The 15,431-nt window shown below is 40.5% G+C and overlaps 1 protein-coding gene across 2 annotated transcripts; it reads right to left on the reverse strand.

Moving 5' to 3' along the window:
• Positions 1-4,018: 4,018 nt before the first annotated feature.
• Positions 4,019-14,439, reverse strand: LOC148131877 (uncharacterized). 2 transcript variants are annotated; one of them, XM_087954068.1, is made up of 5 exons: positions 14,143-14,439; positions 8,767-8,988; positions 7,882-7,977; positions 7,670-7,788; positions 4,019-5,865 (listed from the first exon to the last, which is right to left on the reverse strand). In XM_087954068.1, exons 1-5 carry the CDS (start codon positions 14,216-14,218, stop codon positions 5,851-5,853), a joined length of 528 nt encoding a protein of 175 aa, XP_087810194.1. In that variant the 5' UTR covers positions 14,219-14,439; the 3' UTR covers positions 4,019-5,850. The 2 variants fall into 2 exon arrangements, with proteins under 2 accessions (XP_087810194.1, XP_087810195.1); XM_087954069.1 differs by having other exon boundaries at positions 5,715-5,862; positions 14,143-14,327.
• Positions 14,440-15,431: the final 992 nt, after the last annotated feature.

Genomic DNA, 15,431 nt, shown 5'->3' on the forward strand with positions numbered 1-15,431 from the left:
CATGATCTCCTTGTAGCGAATATGGAATTGTACCTTATTTTTCCTCCAAGGATATACATTGCAATGCCCATCTGAACTAAAAAAAAAAAAAAAGAGTATTCCAAATTTAGACTCACCCCTACTTGCCTGTACTATTTCTTGAAAGGCTCTTGGAGGTTGTGTGTCAGCAGGAATAGAAAAAGGGAAGAGATGAAAGAAATGGATGGATTATGAGAATCAATCTGACAACTACTGTATGATGTTGACGTTTTGCTAAGCAAATCTTATCTGTCCATTCAGTGAATAAACATCTTTCTTATGAATTGAAAGGAGGCATTTCAGCTGATTTATATGATTATGCTTTTCTCTTTGTCTACTTCCCAGTATATTTACTTCCTTTTATTTCTGGTGCCAACCAAAACTGTTCTTGTGAGCCTAGCTTTGATTTTCATATAAAGTCAGTTCTGACACTTAAGTTGTAAAGGAATTTCCAATAAAGTATATAGAACAGAAATCTGTATGGTCTACTCACCTGGTCTGTTGCACTTGCCCTCTTTTATCTGTTATTGTAATTTTTGTTTGATTGTTGTTTCATTCAAATTTAATAAATAATAATTATTATTATTTAACTTCAACATATATAAGGGTTGTGAAACTGATGATCTCAGCTGAACTACAAGTCGGTTCTTCCAAGGATCAGTCTGAGTTGGGAGCAGCATGCTACATGACATGCCAATGAACTTGGCCATCAATGATGGGTGTTTTGTTTCAGGCTGTCAAGTCTTGTAGGCCAGCTTTATTATAAGAATATAATGCCATAAATATGACCAATAAACACATAAATGTGATACTAGTAGCCTGATGAAAGCCACATTGGTATAGTGGTTAAGGCTAGAAAGTGGATTAAAGTCCATCTTCAAGTGGCCAATGTTGAGAAACACTGCCTTAAATGGATGGGGGACACCAATGGAAGCAGGCCTTACCTTAAAAAAAACTGAGGGTGTATCAGCATGATTCCTCTTGTGAGGGAAATGGGCAGTTTCTAAGTAAATGAATGAATGAATGAATGAATGAATGAATGAATGAATGAATGAATGAATGCATGCGTGAATGACAGACAGACAGACAGACAGACAGACATTTCATGTCTGATGATCCCCAGGAATAATTTAAACTGATTTGCCTATTTACTATGAGAAAGTAGATATCGGGGGAAAATGTTTTGCATACAGAAGGGCCTAACAATCCAAACAGGTGCCCAATCTGGGGCCCAAGGGGCACAAAATTTTTGAGGGCCCCAACATAATGATCATGTAATACCAATGTGACAGATGGGAGGAACTATTAATGATACAACTGGACAGTAAGCATATTGGATACAACTAAGTATTAAATAAGTGTAAATCCAATGTAGTTTTTCTTCTTCCCCATTCGCTGAATTCTATCCTACATTGTTTGCCTTAGATTTTCATCCAAAACTTGATAGAGTCAAGAGAGCAAGGCTAACTGGCTGGGAATTCTGGGAGTTGAAATCCAAACATCTTCAAGCTGTCAATATTGAGAAACACTGATTTAAGGGAATGTTATCACTGATTTAAGGTTGAGAAACATTGATTTAAAAGAACACTATCACTGGTATGTGAAGGGCTGTTCAGATGAGATAACATTGGATAGCTGCCTATTTTCCTCTGAAGAAAAAGGGCTTGAAGCTGAAATTCTCTGATAAAGACTTATTGGAAAAGCAGACTGACCCCAAGTGACTTTGACGTAAGATTTCACGTGATCTAGTCTAATGCCATGTTGCAAATGTGCATTTGAGTTTTCATTCCGAATATTGTTAGAGATGGGTTTGCACATTAAAAGGATGTGCTTATGTTGAAGGAGTGGGTAAAAGCATTTCAGGCAGGAATTTGGAATGAGGAAGAGAATATATTTTAGATCAAATTGAAAGAAAAATCGTATTCATAGTCTTGAATCTAAGTGGATTTGGAGTGGGGAGGAATTGCTGAGTTTTAGAATATAAACTCTTGAACTTGTAGATGGGAGCCAAAACTTGAACTGTAGAATGTATTATCAAGAAACATAACATTGTAGAGGGAGGCTTATGTATCAGACTTTGTTTTAGTTTTTATTTTATTAAATTTGGAGGCTGCCCAAACAGCTCTGAGCAGCTTCCAATTAAGAATAAGGGGGAATCCAAAATACATAAAACCAAATTTTTAAAAAGAGAACCATGTATGTCCAGCATACAATATAACCAGGCAGATCATCAAAGCCGTAAACCAGAAGTTCATTTTTTTATTCAAAAAAGTCCATAAGGGTTTCCAGGCATCAAATAAATGTAGATAAACATGTTTACCTTTTGCCTAAGCAAAGAAATTTATAAATCAGCAAAATCGGTCCGTTTCATCAACCATTCTTCCATGGCGGGTGGCCTCCAAACTTTTCATCTGGAAGCAATCATGTTTCATACTTTCGATCATTTGAATTGCTTGATGCCTTACCAAGGTGCCAAATCTCAAGGTGATTATGATGCAGTTACTGAGTGGGGAGAATCTTGCAAAATTTTGCTGGATCAGAAGGAAGAAAGCTTAAGGCTAGGATGGAGAAACACACCTGTACTTTTTAAAAAGGTAGGCAGGAGGTGCCTTACTCTCTCTGGGTGTCATGTTTTCTGGCCCAAGGGCCAGGTTTATCCTTTAACCGGTATTCTTCAAAAGCATGTTATTTATATTTACATTTCATTAAAATAAAATATAATTAATATGATGACGCACCCGGTAGGTGTTTGATCCTTTTCTCCTATCACCTTCAAAATTGTGCATTGGTAACAATGCCTGAAGCTCTTAAATCCATGGGCAGCTAACCTTGAGGGCCTGAATGGCAAATCTTTCTCCCAGAACAAATACAGTCCGTAAATTTCCAATTCTGAAAAATCTAAAATTTGTCAGAGAATTGGGACCAAAAAAGGGACATTTCTGCCCTTTAGAGTGGCCTAAAGAAAATAATTATTACACATTTAAAATATTAAAAAGATATATCCTCTGGAGAGATTAAAAGTATATAGCAAAAATTCTTAAATATATCTAAGGAGTCTTACAAGATTAAATTGAAACTGACTTACGGGCTTTTTTTTTTTTTTTTTTTAAATTTAGTGCAATGGCACACAAGTAGCTCCAAAGACTTCTAACTTAATTCATATTGATTTCTACATATTAGGAAGCCTGGATGTAACCTGTTGCATTGACTGTTCTAACTACTGCAATCTGATCTTCTCTTAGTGGCAGCTAGCCATTAAGTCAGACAGGTTTTTAGGCCGGATTTGGCATTTTTATCTACCTTTTGAGTCCTTCCCAAGGACCTGCAAGAGGCTGCTATTGATGATTGATGTTGCTGAAGTTATCACTGCAGGATGTTAACTGTTCCTAGTGTTGGAAGAAATATCTATCTGGTTCAGTTCCAAGTGGGGAGAAAGGCACTGGAAACATGGAGGCTGATTGGAAAGATGGTTTATTGATGAACAGGACCAGATGGGTTTGAGGTCCTGGGCTCAGCTGACCACATGGAGTGGAGAGTGAGGGTTATTTATACCCTCTCTTGGGCCTTTGCCCTTGAGCTTCCTGTTCCTGGGCAAAAAAAAAAATGTATTCTGTTGGTTGTTGTAAGGGTCACTGCTAACTTTGTAGGCTGTCTGAGTCCCAGGCTTGGTTGAAGCTTGCTGGGTGATGCAATGAAGGGGCTTGTTGTACCATATGGTGAGCTCTGCTGCTAGATGGTAGAGGGCTAATCCTATTAGGTCCTGAGGACTTATGGACATACTAGGAGTTGAAGGTCTTTTATTTTGTAGATAGACTGGTCCAGTCCTGCTGGGGCTATTAAGAAGGTGGGGGCTGCTTTCCAAGAGCATGTTTCTCCTTTAGGGAAATATAATATTCTGCTTTTTTTAATATTTCCCAAAACATTTCATTCTTTTAGGAGAGAGGTGGGTGCTAATTTTTTACACTAGTAAAGGTGGTTGGTTTTTTTTGTTTTTGTTTTTGCAATTGATTGTGATTTAGTTAATGCTAATTACTAATGGTACTATCTTTGCTTTCTTTTGCCAAAGTCATTTTATTTTTATTTGCAGGTCTAATAGCAGTCAATTATGAGGTTACAATTGCCATTTTAACCTTTTTTTGACACAACACTTTTGATTTACGTGCATCATAGATGTGGCCAACAGAAGGAGGCCGGTCTTCAACTGTATGTCCGGAGCTGCTGTCTTGACTTTCTTGCCCTCCCATGTATTACTTATGTATTCTTTATCATATTTGCTTGCTGCCTCATTGGGTGATGATTTTTTGGAGTGCCTTTGAGTCAGTAGTGACTTCTGGCAACTTTCTGAACAAGTCCCTACAAGTGGCCATTGCTTCCTTCCTAAGGCTGAAAGAGAGTGATGGGCTCAAGGTCACCCAGCTGGCTTTGTGCCTCAGGTGGGATTAGAACTCATGGTCCCTGAGTTCTAGTTTGATCCCTTAGCCACTACAGTACACCAAACTGGCTCTCCCAGTAGCTATACTAGCTTTCCTTAGTCAGCAAATGGTTGGCTATTCTGTACACGGCTTATAGCTTTTAAAATATCTTAGGTACAGAGAATTGCAATAATCTTGCTAACTAAGGGATGAATTATGGTCACAGGTTGAACACCTCTGCTATTCTCTCCTTCTGCTTCAGCCAAGAAAAATAAAAGATCTCTGTTTAGGTTTCTTTTTTTTTTTCATGAACACAGGTAGTCCTCCACTTACACAATTTGTTTAGAGACCATTCCAAGTTACAATAGTACTGAAAAACATGACTTATAATCCAGAGGTGGCATTCAGCAGGTTCTGACCAGTTCTGGAGAACCAGTAGCAGAAATTTTGAGTAGTCTGGAGAACCAACATATCCCACCTCTGATTGGCCCCGCCCCCATCTATTCTCTGCCTCCCAAGTCCCAGCTGATTGGCTGAGTCTTCTTTGGTTGCCCTGCACAGGAGAACAGAGCTGGAAAGCAGGTTAGTGGTGTGGGGAGGGAATGGGGATTTTGCAGTATCCTTTCCCTGCCACGCCCACCAAGCCACACCCACAGAACCGGTAGCAAAAAGTTTTGAATCCCACCACTGTTATGATTGTTTTTCAAAGTTACGACCTTTGCAGAATCCCTATGATCATGTGATCAAAATTTGGATGCTTGGAAACTGGATCATATTTATGACTGTTGTTGTGTCCTGGGGTCATATGATCGTCTTTTGGAATCTTCTGACAAGCAAAGTCAATGGGGAAGCCAGATTCACTTAACAGCCGTGTTACTAACTTGCCAACTGTAGTGATTCACTTAACAACGGTGGCAAGAAAGGGCATAAAATGGGGCAAAACTCACATGTCTCACTTAACAACAAATCTTGGACTCAATTGTGATCGTAAGTCGAGGACTACCTGTAATTACAATGCCAAAAAAAAGGTAAATTCCATTTTTGGTACAAAGGGACCAACTTATTTTAGTTGTGGTGGTGGAAGTGCTACCCCCCTTGCCCTCTCCAATATAGATAAACGATGCTTCTGTGATAATGCTACTATTCTATATTATTTCATACTCTGGGTATTATATCAAGTTTTGGTATGTGAAAGAAATACAGAGTTAAGAATCTTTTTCATTCCAGGGGTTAACATTTGATCATGAAAACATTTGGGTTGAAGATCCAACAATTGTCCTTGTCACCGTTCAACAAACTTGATGAATCACAAATCAGGGTTCAGCTCCCATCAGCGAGAAGAATTTCCTTCATTTTTCAATATTTTTGTCTCCGTGTTCAAAACAGGGAACAAGATTCCAGCGAAAGACTAAGCCTTGACCTAGAAAATATTCTTCTGGAACAAAGCAAAATGATAGCAAGGGAAACAGTTGAATTTCAAATCCAGAATGTAACGGGAAATCCTAACTTGCAAGTCAAAGAATAAACCCAATTAAGGCAGTTATTTCCTATGAAAGCAGAAGTGCCCCAGAGAGGGTTGAATCTCCAAATGTTGCAGAACTCAACTTCCTTGTAAGTGAAGAATGCTGGGAGTGAGTTGTAGTTTAGCAACATGTGGTAGTCCCACAATTAAATAATATGTCACCATTTTATTATAAGGTCTAGATTTGTATAGTACAAGGTGAAATATTGATAAAAACAAAACCACTCCATTTAAATCCATTGAGCGGACCACCCTGCTGTATCTATTTGTCTGCCAGTGGAAACACAAAGATTAGCCTGACTTCTAGTGGCTGGGAGCTCCAAAGCCTAAAAGCATGAGAAGGCCTGACTTTGTAATTCCTGCTAAATAATAAAAATAATGACTATTATTCATTTTTATATGCAATCTGATGCGTGGAAATTCAGAATGGCTATTAGCTCTGCTAACAGAACTAATAATTACTTCTGGAGAAGTGGGAAATTGAAATAATAGGAATTGCTCGCTCCTAATCTTGCGCTTTCCCTAGTGTGCTGCCTGCTTCACTTAATAGTTTCATGGCTTGTTTACACCACGTTGCTTTTTGTCATCTGCTCCAGAGAAAGCAGGTCAAGAGGTCTAGTGCATAAATAAATAAACAATATTATCTGGTCAGGTTTACTAACCTGTAATATTAGAAGTCATACATACAAAAGGGAGAGATAGATAGTCCTTGATTAAAGGTAAAGGTAAAGGTTCCGTTCGCGCATATGTGCTACTTGTTTCCGGCTCTACAAAGCTGAAGAGCCAGCGCTGTCATCTCTGTGGTCATGTGGCCGGCATGAATAAATGCTGAAGGTGCATGGAACACTGTTACCTTCCCACCAAAGTGGTCCGTATTTTTCTACTTGTATTTTTTGACATGCTTTCGAACGGCTAGGTTGGCAGAAGGTGGGACAAGTAACAGGAGCTCACTCCATTGTGCGGTGCTAGGGATTCGAACCGCCGAACTGCTGACCTTTCTGATTGACAAGCTCAGCATCTTAGCCACTGAACCACTGTGTCAATGACCACTCATTCAGGGACTGGTCAAAGATATGGTAGTGTTGGTTCTCGTGATTGCAGGGGTGTTATGACAGGCAACCATGACTGTGGTTTGGGTGACTGAAACCAGCTTACAATCAAATTTTGTCTGTCTGTCTCCCATCCATCCATCCATCCATATATTATCTATCTATCTATCTATCTATCTATCTATCTATCTATCTATCTATCTATCTATCATCTATCTATCTATCTATCTATCTATCTATCTATCATCACATCTTTGGACCACCCATCTCCCTCAGAAGTCATGGTGTTCGACACATCCCACAGTTATGTGATCATTATGTGAGAGCTTCCCTGCTAAGCTTCCTACAAGCAAAATCAATGGGGAAGACATCAGGAAGTCATGGGTGGTGATCATGTGATGTTGTACCTAATGACTGGCAGAATTCGCCTAACAATTGCAATGGAAACAGCTGGAATTGTGGTAAGTCAGCACAGTCAGGTCGTGCTGTATGACTGTGACATTTCGTGTTGATTGTTTCTGGCCCCAATTACCATCATCAGCCAAGGACAACTTGTATTACTATCAGGCTACACTCTGGTTTATGTCTCATAAATTTGAACACTGGCTCTGTATCAATCCATGAAGAACCTCCCATTGATCTGAGGAACGTTGGCTCTCCCGACTTACTTTCCAGAGGAAACAGCACCCAACATATCCTCCAATGAAGAATCCAGACACGGTTAAGCAGATGAGAATGATGGCCCAGAATGTCAGTGGTCGCCTTCCTGGATCTTGTGTTGTTGTCCCTATTAGCAGAAAATGAACACGAAGATTTCATTGAACTGGGTTGAGGAAGAGTAGAATGTAATTTTATTTTATTTTATTTAGTTCTATCATACCCAGCATGGTGATGTTGGCTCCCGTTGTACTGACTGCAGCTGTACTGGGACCACCTGAGCCTAATGAATGAGTGCTGTTGGTTGTCAGCAATGAAGCTGTAAGAACAAAACAAGACCTGTGTAAAATTTTGCCCAATGCCTACCTTTTCTGCAACGATATTTTTGTACCTGCTTTTGTACAGACAGCTTCTCCTCAAGTTACGACTGTAATGGCACCTGCCCGTTATAACTTGTGATGATTGTAAAACAGATCAGTCATGTGACCCAATTTTACAACCTTTTTTTGGCAGGCATTAAATAAAAGAAGGCACATGGTTTTGCCAAAAACAAAAAACAAAAACCCAGGAGTAGAAGTCAGGTTTTGGCAAAGCCTTCATAAAACACAGTCATGTGACTGTGAGACGCTGCAAGGTTGAGAAACATTTCAATAAACTAACCAGCTAGTTGGGTTTGTGTAGGAAAAGAAGAGGCTGAGCTAGCAGACGGGGTTAAATGTGTCACCAGTCATTGTGTTGTCACAAAAGACCTAAATCCAGCCTTCCCCACCTCCTGAACACTGTTGATCCTTATCTAGTGCCATTTTAGCTTTGACCATTAGTGACTTGTATTAGAGGTAGCAACAACAAGTTCTTCTTTGTGTTTGAATCCAACAAATGCTCTTAACTGATTACACCTGATTGTTTATACATTTGAACCGAAGACTCATGGGGAGGGCAAGGGCAGTGTGTGTGTGTGTTTGGGGAGATCTGTTATTATTCAATTGACCACCTCCATTGCACTGTTCCCTCATTAGGACACCAAGCTGACTAGCACAGCCACATCTTTAGGCCCTTGCAGAAACATAGGAGGGTTTGGACCAACCTCACACAGCTATCAGTAACCTACTTGATGGAGCAGCAGTTATTCTGCTGTGGTTTCCAGGGGTTGTACTGGTGATGTTGGATGTTCCAGGAACAGCAATCTTGATGGTCACTGTTGCTGATTCTTCTCTTGTTCCATTGGAGATGCTTGTGATGCTGACTGTTGGCATAGAGAGGTTCCTTGGGACCATTAAGGTGCTCCCCCTGAAGGGCAGCACTGTAGCGGCAGATGTATTAGTACCTCTAGCTGGTAATGAGAAGAGAAAAGGTATCCTTAGTACCAAGAGCAACCAAATATCAATAGCAACAGCACTTAGACTTATATACTGCTTTACAGTGCTTTACATCCCTCTCTAAGCGGTTTGCAGAGCCAGCCTATTGACCCCAACAATCTGGGCCCTCATTTTACCCACCTCGGAAGGACGGAAGGCTGAGTCAACCTGGTGAGATTCGAACTGCCAAATTGCAGGCAACCAGCAGTCAGCAGAAGTAGCCTGCAGTACTGCATTCTAACCACTGCGCCACCGCGGTTCATGGGGCTAATCATATCTTTCCAAGCATGGCTTATTTATATATTTAGCATATGACAAAAATGTTAAAAAGCACCTGACGATTTCATTCTCACTGAGCAAATATGCAACTATTTCCTCTGTTTACAGATCCCAAGGTAGACTATTTATATAGTCAATACATGATGGAGTTGTATGCAGCAGCGGTTCCACACTTTACAACTCGGTGGACCGATGGAGGTGGTGATGGAGGTGGATGGGAAGAGGGAGAGGGGATGTTTTTGTGCATGCAGGCATGCTGCTTTCACAAATGCGGCTTCACACACAACATGTATGTGCTCGCCCATCACTTCTGCAGCCCAGTTTCATATGGGCTGTGGCCCGGCATTGGGCCACGGACCGGGGGTGGTGGTTGGGGACCCTGGTATATAGAAAGTCTCTGGGGTTTTCTTAACATGCACTCAGCCAGGGCACTGTTTCACAATATGTAACACTCAGAGGTGATATTCAGCCAATTCTGACAGGTTCTGGAGAACTGGTAGCAGAAATTTTGAGTAGTTCGGAGAATCGGTAAATACCAACTATGACTGGCCCTGCCCTCATCTATTTACTGCCTCCCGAGTCCCAGCCGATTGGAGTCCCAGCTGATTGGCTGGATCTTCTTTTGTTGCCCTGCACAGGAGAACAGAGCTGGAAAGCAGGTTAGTGGGGTGAGGTGGGGAAGGAATGCGGATTTTACAGTATATCCTTCCTCTGGAGTGGCGTGGAAATGGAGATTTTACAGTATCCTTCCCCTGCCATGCCCAGCAAGCCACGCCCAGCAAGCCACAGCATACCCACCAAGCCATGCCCACAGAACCAATAGTAAAAAAAAAAATTGGTCACACTGCTCACACTGTTTGCTTTGGGGCACCCCAGATGCATTCTGAAGAGGAGACCTTGCCCCATTTATGGAGGAGACCAGCATACCTGCCATGTTGAGTCCTAATCCTATTGAGGATTGACCAAGTCTTACAGGGTAGATAGATTGAATCCTTTCGGTTCAGTTGAAAAGCAGGCAATATTGGGACACTCTGGAGAAGCAGTAGAGGACCCTCCTTCCGAGCATGGAAAAATGGCTTAAGAGCTTCTCATTCTACACTGATCTCTATTGGGATCATTCCCCTGCTTGATGTCCAACAATTTACTTCAGATACTAAATCTTTTCATCCCTGTATGTGCATACAGAGTTTAGCTCCATTTAAGACCCTTTTAAGAAATGAAAATTATCATATATTTATGTCTCTACACAGAATTGTCCTCTTTCTCTGACAACTCCTTTAATCTCAAACTAAACATTATTGACCTCACCCCATTCCTAAGAGGTCTGTAAGGGGCGTGCATAAGTGCACCATCGTGCCTCCCGTCCCTGTCCTATTGTCCCCATTTATTTGTACCTATTTCCTGTATTCTTACTCATGTTTATACTTATACCTATTATCTTGTAAGCGACTGACAATTCAAATAAATGAATAAATAAATAAAATGTTATCTAACTTAACCTTCTGAAGGACAGAAGAAGTCTGGGTATTTTTCAGACTTAAACGTTTTGTTTAAAAAGCCTAAACTATTATGCATTACAGCTCCACATCTTTTTTGGACAGCCATTTGTCTGGAATGGTATAGGATAGAGGTGCCAAACTGGATTTCATTGAGGGCTGCACATCAGGGTTGTGTTTGACCTTGGGGGCCTGGGGTGGGCGTGGCCAGGGTGGGCGTGGCCAGCTCAACACCACTTGTGTCGGGGGCGCCTGTGGTGGCCAAGCACTGAGGCTGGACTTCCCTCAGACCCTTCCTCACTCTCATTATAATCTCCTTCCTTCCTTCCTTCCTTCCTTCCTTCCTTCCTTCCTTCCTTCCTTCCTTCCTTCCTTCCCTTCCTTCCTTCCTTCCTTCCTTCCTTCCTCCCTCCCTCCCTCCCTTCCTTCCTTCCTTGCTTCTCTTCTCTTCTTTTTCCTTCCCTCTTCCTCCCACTCTTTCCTTTTTTTTTCTTCCTTGCTCTCTTCCCATCTTCCCTCCTTTTGCCTTGTCTTTCCTCTTTCTCTTTCTCCTTTCCTATCCCTGCTTACATGCTGAAAAGCAAAAGGGGAAATATTTCTCCTTTTTTTGGTTTTGTTTTGAGTTTGCTTTGCTAGCCCTCTGCCAGCAAAAATGGAGCTTGGTGGGGCCACGCACGGCCCTCCTGAGCTCCATTTTCACTGGCGGAGGCACCGTGGGCAGGTCCTTTGCTGCTTCCAGGGTGGCCCCACAGGACAGATCTGAGCACTCCACGGGCCGGATTAGCCCACGGGCCTTGAGTTTGACACCCCTGGTATAGGATCTCCTGCTCAAGCAGAGGATTGGACAAGAAAAGACATCTGAAGTTCCTTCCAATCCTGTTATTCTCCGTTCTCTGTTCCTTTTATGGTGCATAGAGAGACTGGGCTGGTTTAGGATTTGAACTGAGATGAGAGAGGGGATAGAAGAATAGAAAGCCTTGGATTTGTCTGAGCAAATCATCCTCTGGACAGCTGAGAAGCATAAGCCAATGAGTCTTCTGGTTACAGCCTTTTTTTTAATTATTATGCAGGTGTATCTAGTCAAGTCCATTTTATATTCTTTTCTGATAACTTTCTCCCTCTTTTTGGGCTGTTTAGTTTCTATTTTGATTTTTTTTTTGGCAGGGTCACCTCTAAAAGCTGGAATCCTATAGGGAGTAGCTTGGGAGCACATTCCATTCGGTAAAATGAGACTTAAGTCCAGATAAACACACATACTTTATCAGGTGACTTTGAGCCAATCCCTGAGTTGTCTCACAGGTTTTTCTATCAGAAGAAAACGTTTAGGGTAAGCCAACTGAAAAATGTGTAAATGAAATGTGCTCAAATTTTAAAATAAATTCTAAGTATTCTTATCTGAACTGTGAAGTAGTTAAATATGGATCAGCATAAATTATGCTTTATCTTAGTCCTGGGCTGGTTTATTTGGAAATGAGTACTGCTGAACTCACTTGGATTTACTTCCAGAACTGTACAGTCTCCAGAACTGTAAATCAGTCTTAGTGTGGCATGTATTGTAAGCCACAGATAAATCATTCTGTTATATAAACAAGCCCAATAAGGCAAAAGTGAATTAGTGGAATGGCTTGCATTAAGAAGTTCTGGGTGTTGAATCACTGGAGATTTTAAAGAAGAGATTGGATAACCATTTGTCTGAAATGGTATAGGGTCTCCTGCTTGAGCAGAGGGTTGGACTAGACGACCTCCAAAGTCCCTTCCAACTCTGTTATTCTGTTCTGTTATTAACCAGTTTGGTGTGGGGGTTAAGGCATCAGGCTAGAAACCATGAGAGCATGAATTCTAGTCAGGTCTGAGGCTCCATTCCAGCTGGGTAACCTTAGGCCAATCAATTTCTCAGCTCTAGGAAGGAGGCACTTCTGAAAATCTTGCCAAGCAAACTACAGGGACTAGTCCAAGCAATTGTCAGGAGTCAAAAATGACTCAAGGGCACAAAATAAAAGAAAAACACAAAATACAAACACCAGCAAAAAAAAATAAAAAATAGAATGACTGTGGCAAAAGAAAGCAAAGATAATACCAACTGTAACAGGTGTCTAGGGTCCAACCCCAAAATATCTGGAGCACCACGTGAACACCATTGGCATTGATTAAATCACCACCAATCAATTGCAAAAGGCAGCTTGACTTGGAACAACTTACATCCTGCGACTCACCTTTAACACCATCAGACAACAACTGCTTCTCCCAGGTCCCTGGGAAGGACTCGATAGGTGGATAAAAATGCCAAACCCAGTCTAAACATTTAGCTGATTGTGCAACCAATAATAATAATAATAATAATAATAATAATAATAATAATAATAATAATAATAATAATAATAATAAACAACAACAACAATAATAATAATAATAATAATAATAATAATAATAATAATAATAATAATAATAATAATAATAATAATAATACCGGGTCTAAAGGGCTATCTCGCTATTTGAAAATTCTGAATTTATCAGACTTGAATACCCTGATTCTACAAAAAACCCACCCTACTTGGAACAGCTTGTGTCTTCGGACGCTACCTGAACAGTTCCTGGTTCCTTGGTTAGGACTCAAGCTGTTGAGCTACCAACCAGCCCCAAAGGCTGTGAATCTCACCAAAGATTAACCATCATCACCACCACAACAATAATAATAATAATAATAGCAAAATACAGATTTACTTCAAACAGCTCACATCCTACAGTGATATTTATATGTTATATTATTATAAACAACATGTCCCAGGTTATTGGAAATGATCCAATAGCTGTACAGAAATATCCAATCTGGTCTAAACATCTGGCTGACCGTGCTCCAGCCATAATAGTAATTCATGTAAGTCTTTTCTGATGAGTGGAAGGAATCTTTATCTCTACTTAATTATTCCAAGGTTGACATCAGTTGGGGGGAGAGAGTATATAGGAATACATAGAGTCTAGGAAATATAAAGAGCAGAGACTATGTATTTGAGATGTTTTTGCAAGCTGCTATTCCTCCTTACTTCCTCTCATCAGGAATATTTGGATTTTTTTTAAAGATACTTGATAGGCATACCATTTCTGTTCTGCAAAATCCCATATGACCGTAGAGGGCAGCAAAGACATGCAGAAAACTCCCCCAGCTTTAATGGTCACCTGAAGGCCATTCAGCTCTTAGCAGCCAAGACATGGTACCCCTAAATTTTGAGTTTATTACAGAAAAAAAGTTAAAGCAGGGCAAACCGCTTTGGGTGTCCTCTCCCCTTGATTTTTTTTTCCCCCAGATAAAACTCACTGCTGCTCACTACAAAGAGGCTCAAAGTCAAATGGCCTTACCTGCTAGTAAGAAGACTGAAAGCAGCAGGAAGATTAAGCAATGGATGCCTGACTCCAAAATCCAAAGAAATTTCATTTTGCAGCTCTAAAGGTGTTGCCGTATCCACTCAGTTACAAATCCTCTCCAACTAAGGCAGCAGTGCCTGGGTTCTTCGATGCCTGCTCATGAGGGCTCGGCCCACATACTTTCAACCACTTGCCTCTCCTCAGGTGTGGCCCCTCCATGATGGATGCCAATTTTTTCCTTTTTTTTTTTTAATGTCAAGAACACATTGCGTCATCTCCCATCTAGAAAGGGATTTCTCTGCATGGAATGGTCTGTTCTGAGCTGTGATGTGACCACAGTAGGCAATGGTTGAGTGGAAGTGAGGCATGTTTGGCTCCCTCTGAAAAACACAGAAGACGGAGCTTGTTTTCTGGGGGTGTATGGCCTAGGAGAGAGGCTGAAGGGGAGGGAATAATGCCTTTAGTCCCCTGTGTCATTACTGACTCACAGAAAATTGTGAGGATGGCAGAAGTTACAGAAATGGCTAAATTAACTTGTCTGATTAGGGAAGGAGCAGTAACTATTTTTGTAAAAGACTGGAAAGCTTTTGTGGACATTTTATTGTAATTGGACAAAAATGAATGAATCAATCAAACGTTTATTGTCAATGCACAACATGTGTACAATGAAATTGAACTGGTGACTTCTGGAGTTGCATATGAGAAGAAGGGAACTATGTTTTGTAGTTTGGGAAAGTAGAAACAGTATTAACTAAATTTGTAAGTGCTACAAGATTGGAATTTTCCTTTCCTTTCCTTCTTCCCTCCCCTCCCACCCTCCCTCTCTTCTTTCTTCCTTCCTTTCTTTCTTTTTCTCTCTCTGTTTTCTCTCTCTCTTTTCTTTTCTCTTTCTCTCTCTCTCATATTCTCTTACTTGTTTTCTTTCTTTTCTTTCTTTCTTTTTCTTTCTTTCTTTCTTTCTTTCTTTCTTTCTTTCTTTCTTTCTTTCTTTCTTTCTTTCTTTCTTTCTTTCTTTCTTTCTTTCTTTCTTTCTCTCTCTCTCTCTCTCTCTCTCTCTCTCTCTCTTTAAAAATATATTTTAAACATTTTCCATATTCTTTTTTGTTTTTCTGTAACTTTTCACTTCGTAAAAAAATTCTTCAATAACAATTATATTAAAACAAAGAAAAGAAAATCTGAGTATGCCCCAAATTCTTCTACACTTCCTCCTCCTATTCCTTCATTTTCCTGGGTGGGTCACAGCCACTCACCTTTTCAACCTGAGCAGGAATATAGATTTGAAA

Source organism: Notechis scutatus, chromosome 2 (assembly GCF_049901735.1).
Source record: "Notechis scutatus isolate UNSWTSFEM ecotype Mainland chromosome 2, rNotScu1.2, whole genome shotgun sequence".
Lineage (NCBI taxonomy): Eukaryota > Metazoa > Chordata > Lepidosauria > Squamata > Elapidae > Notechis > Notechis scutatus.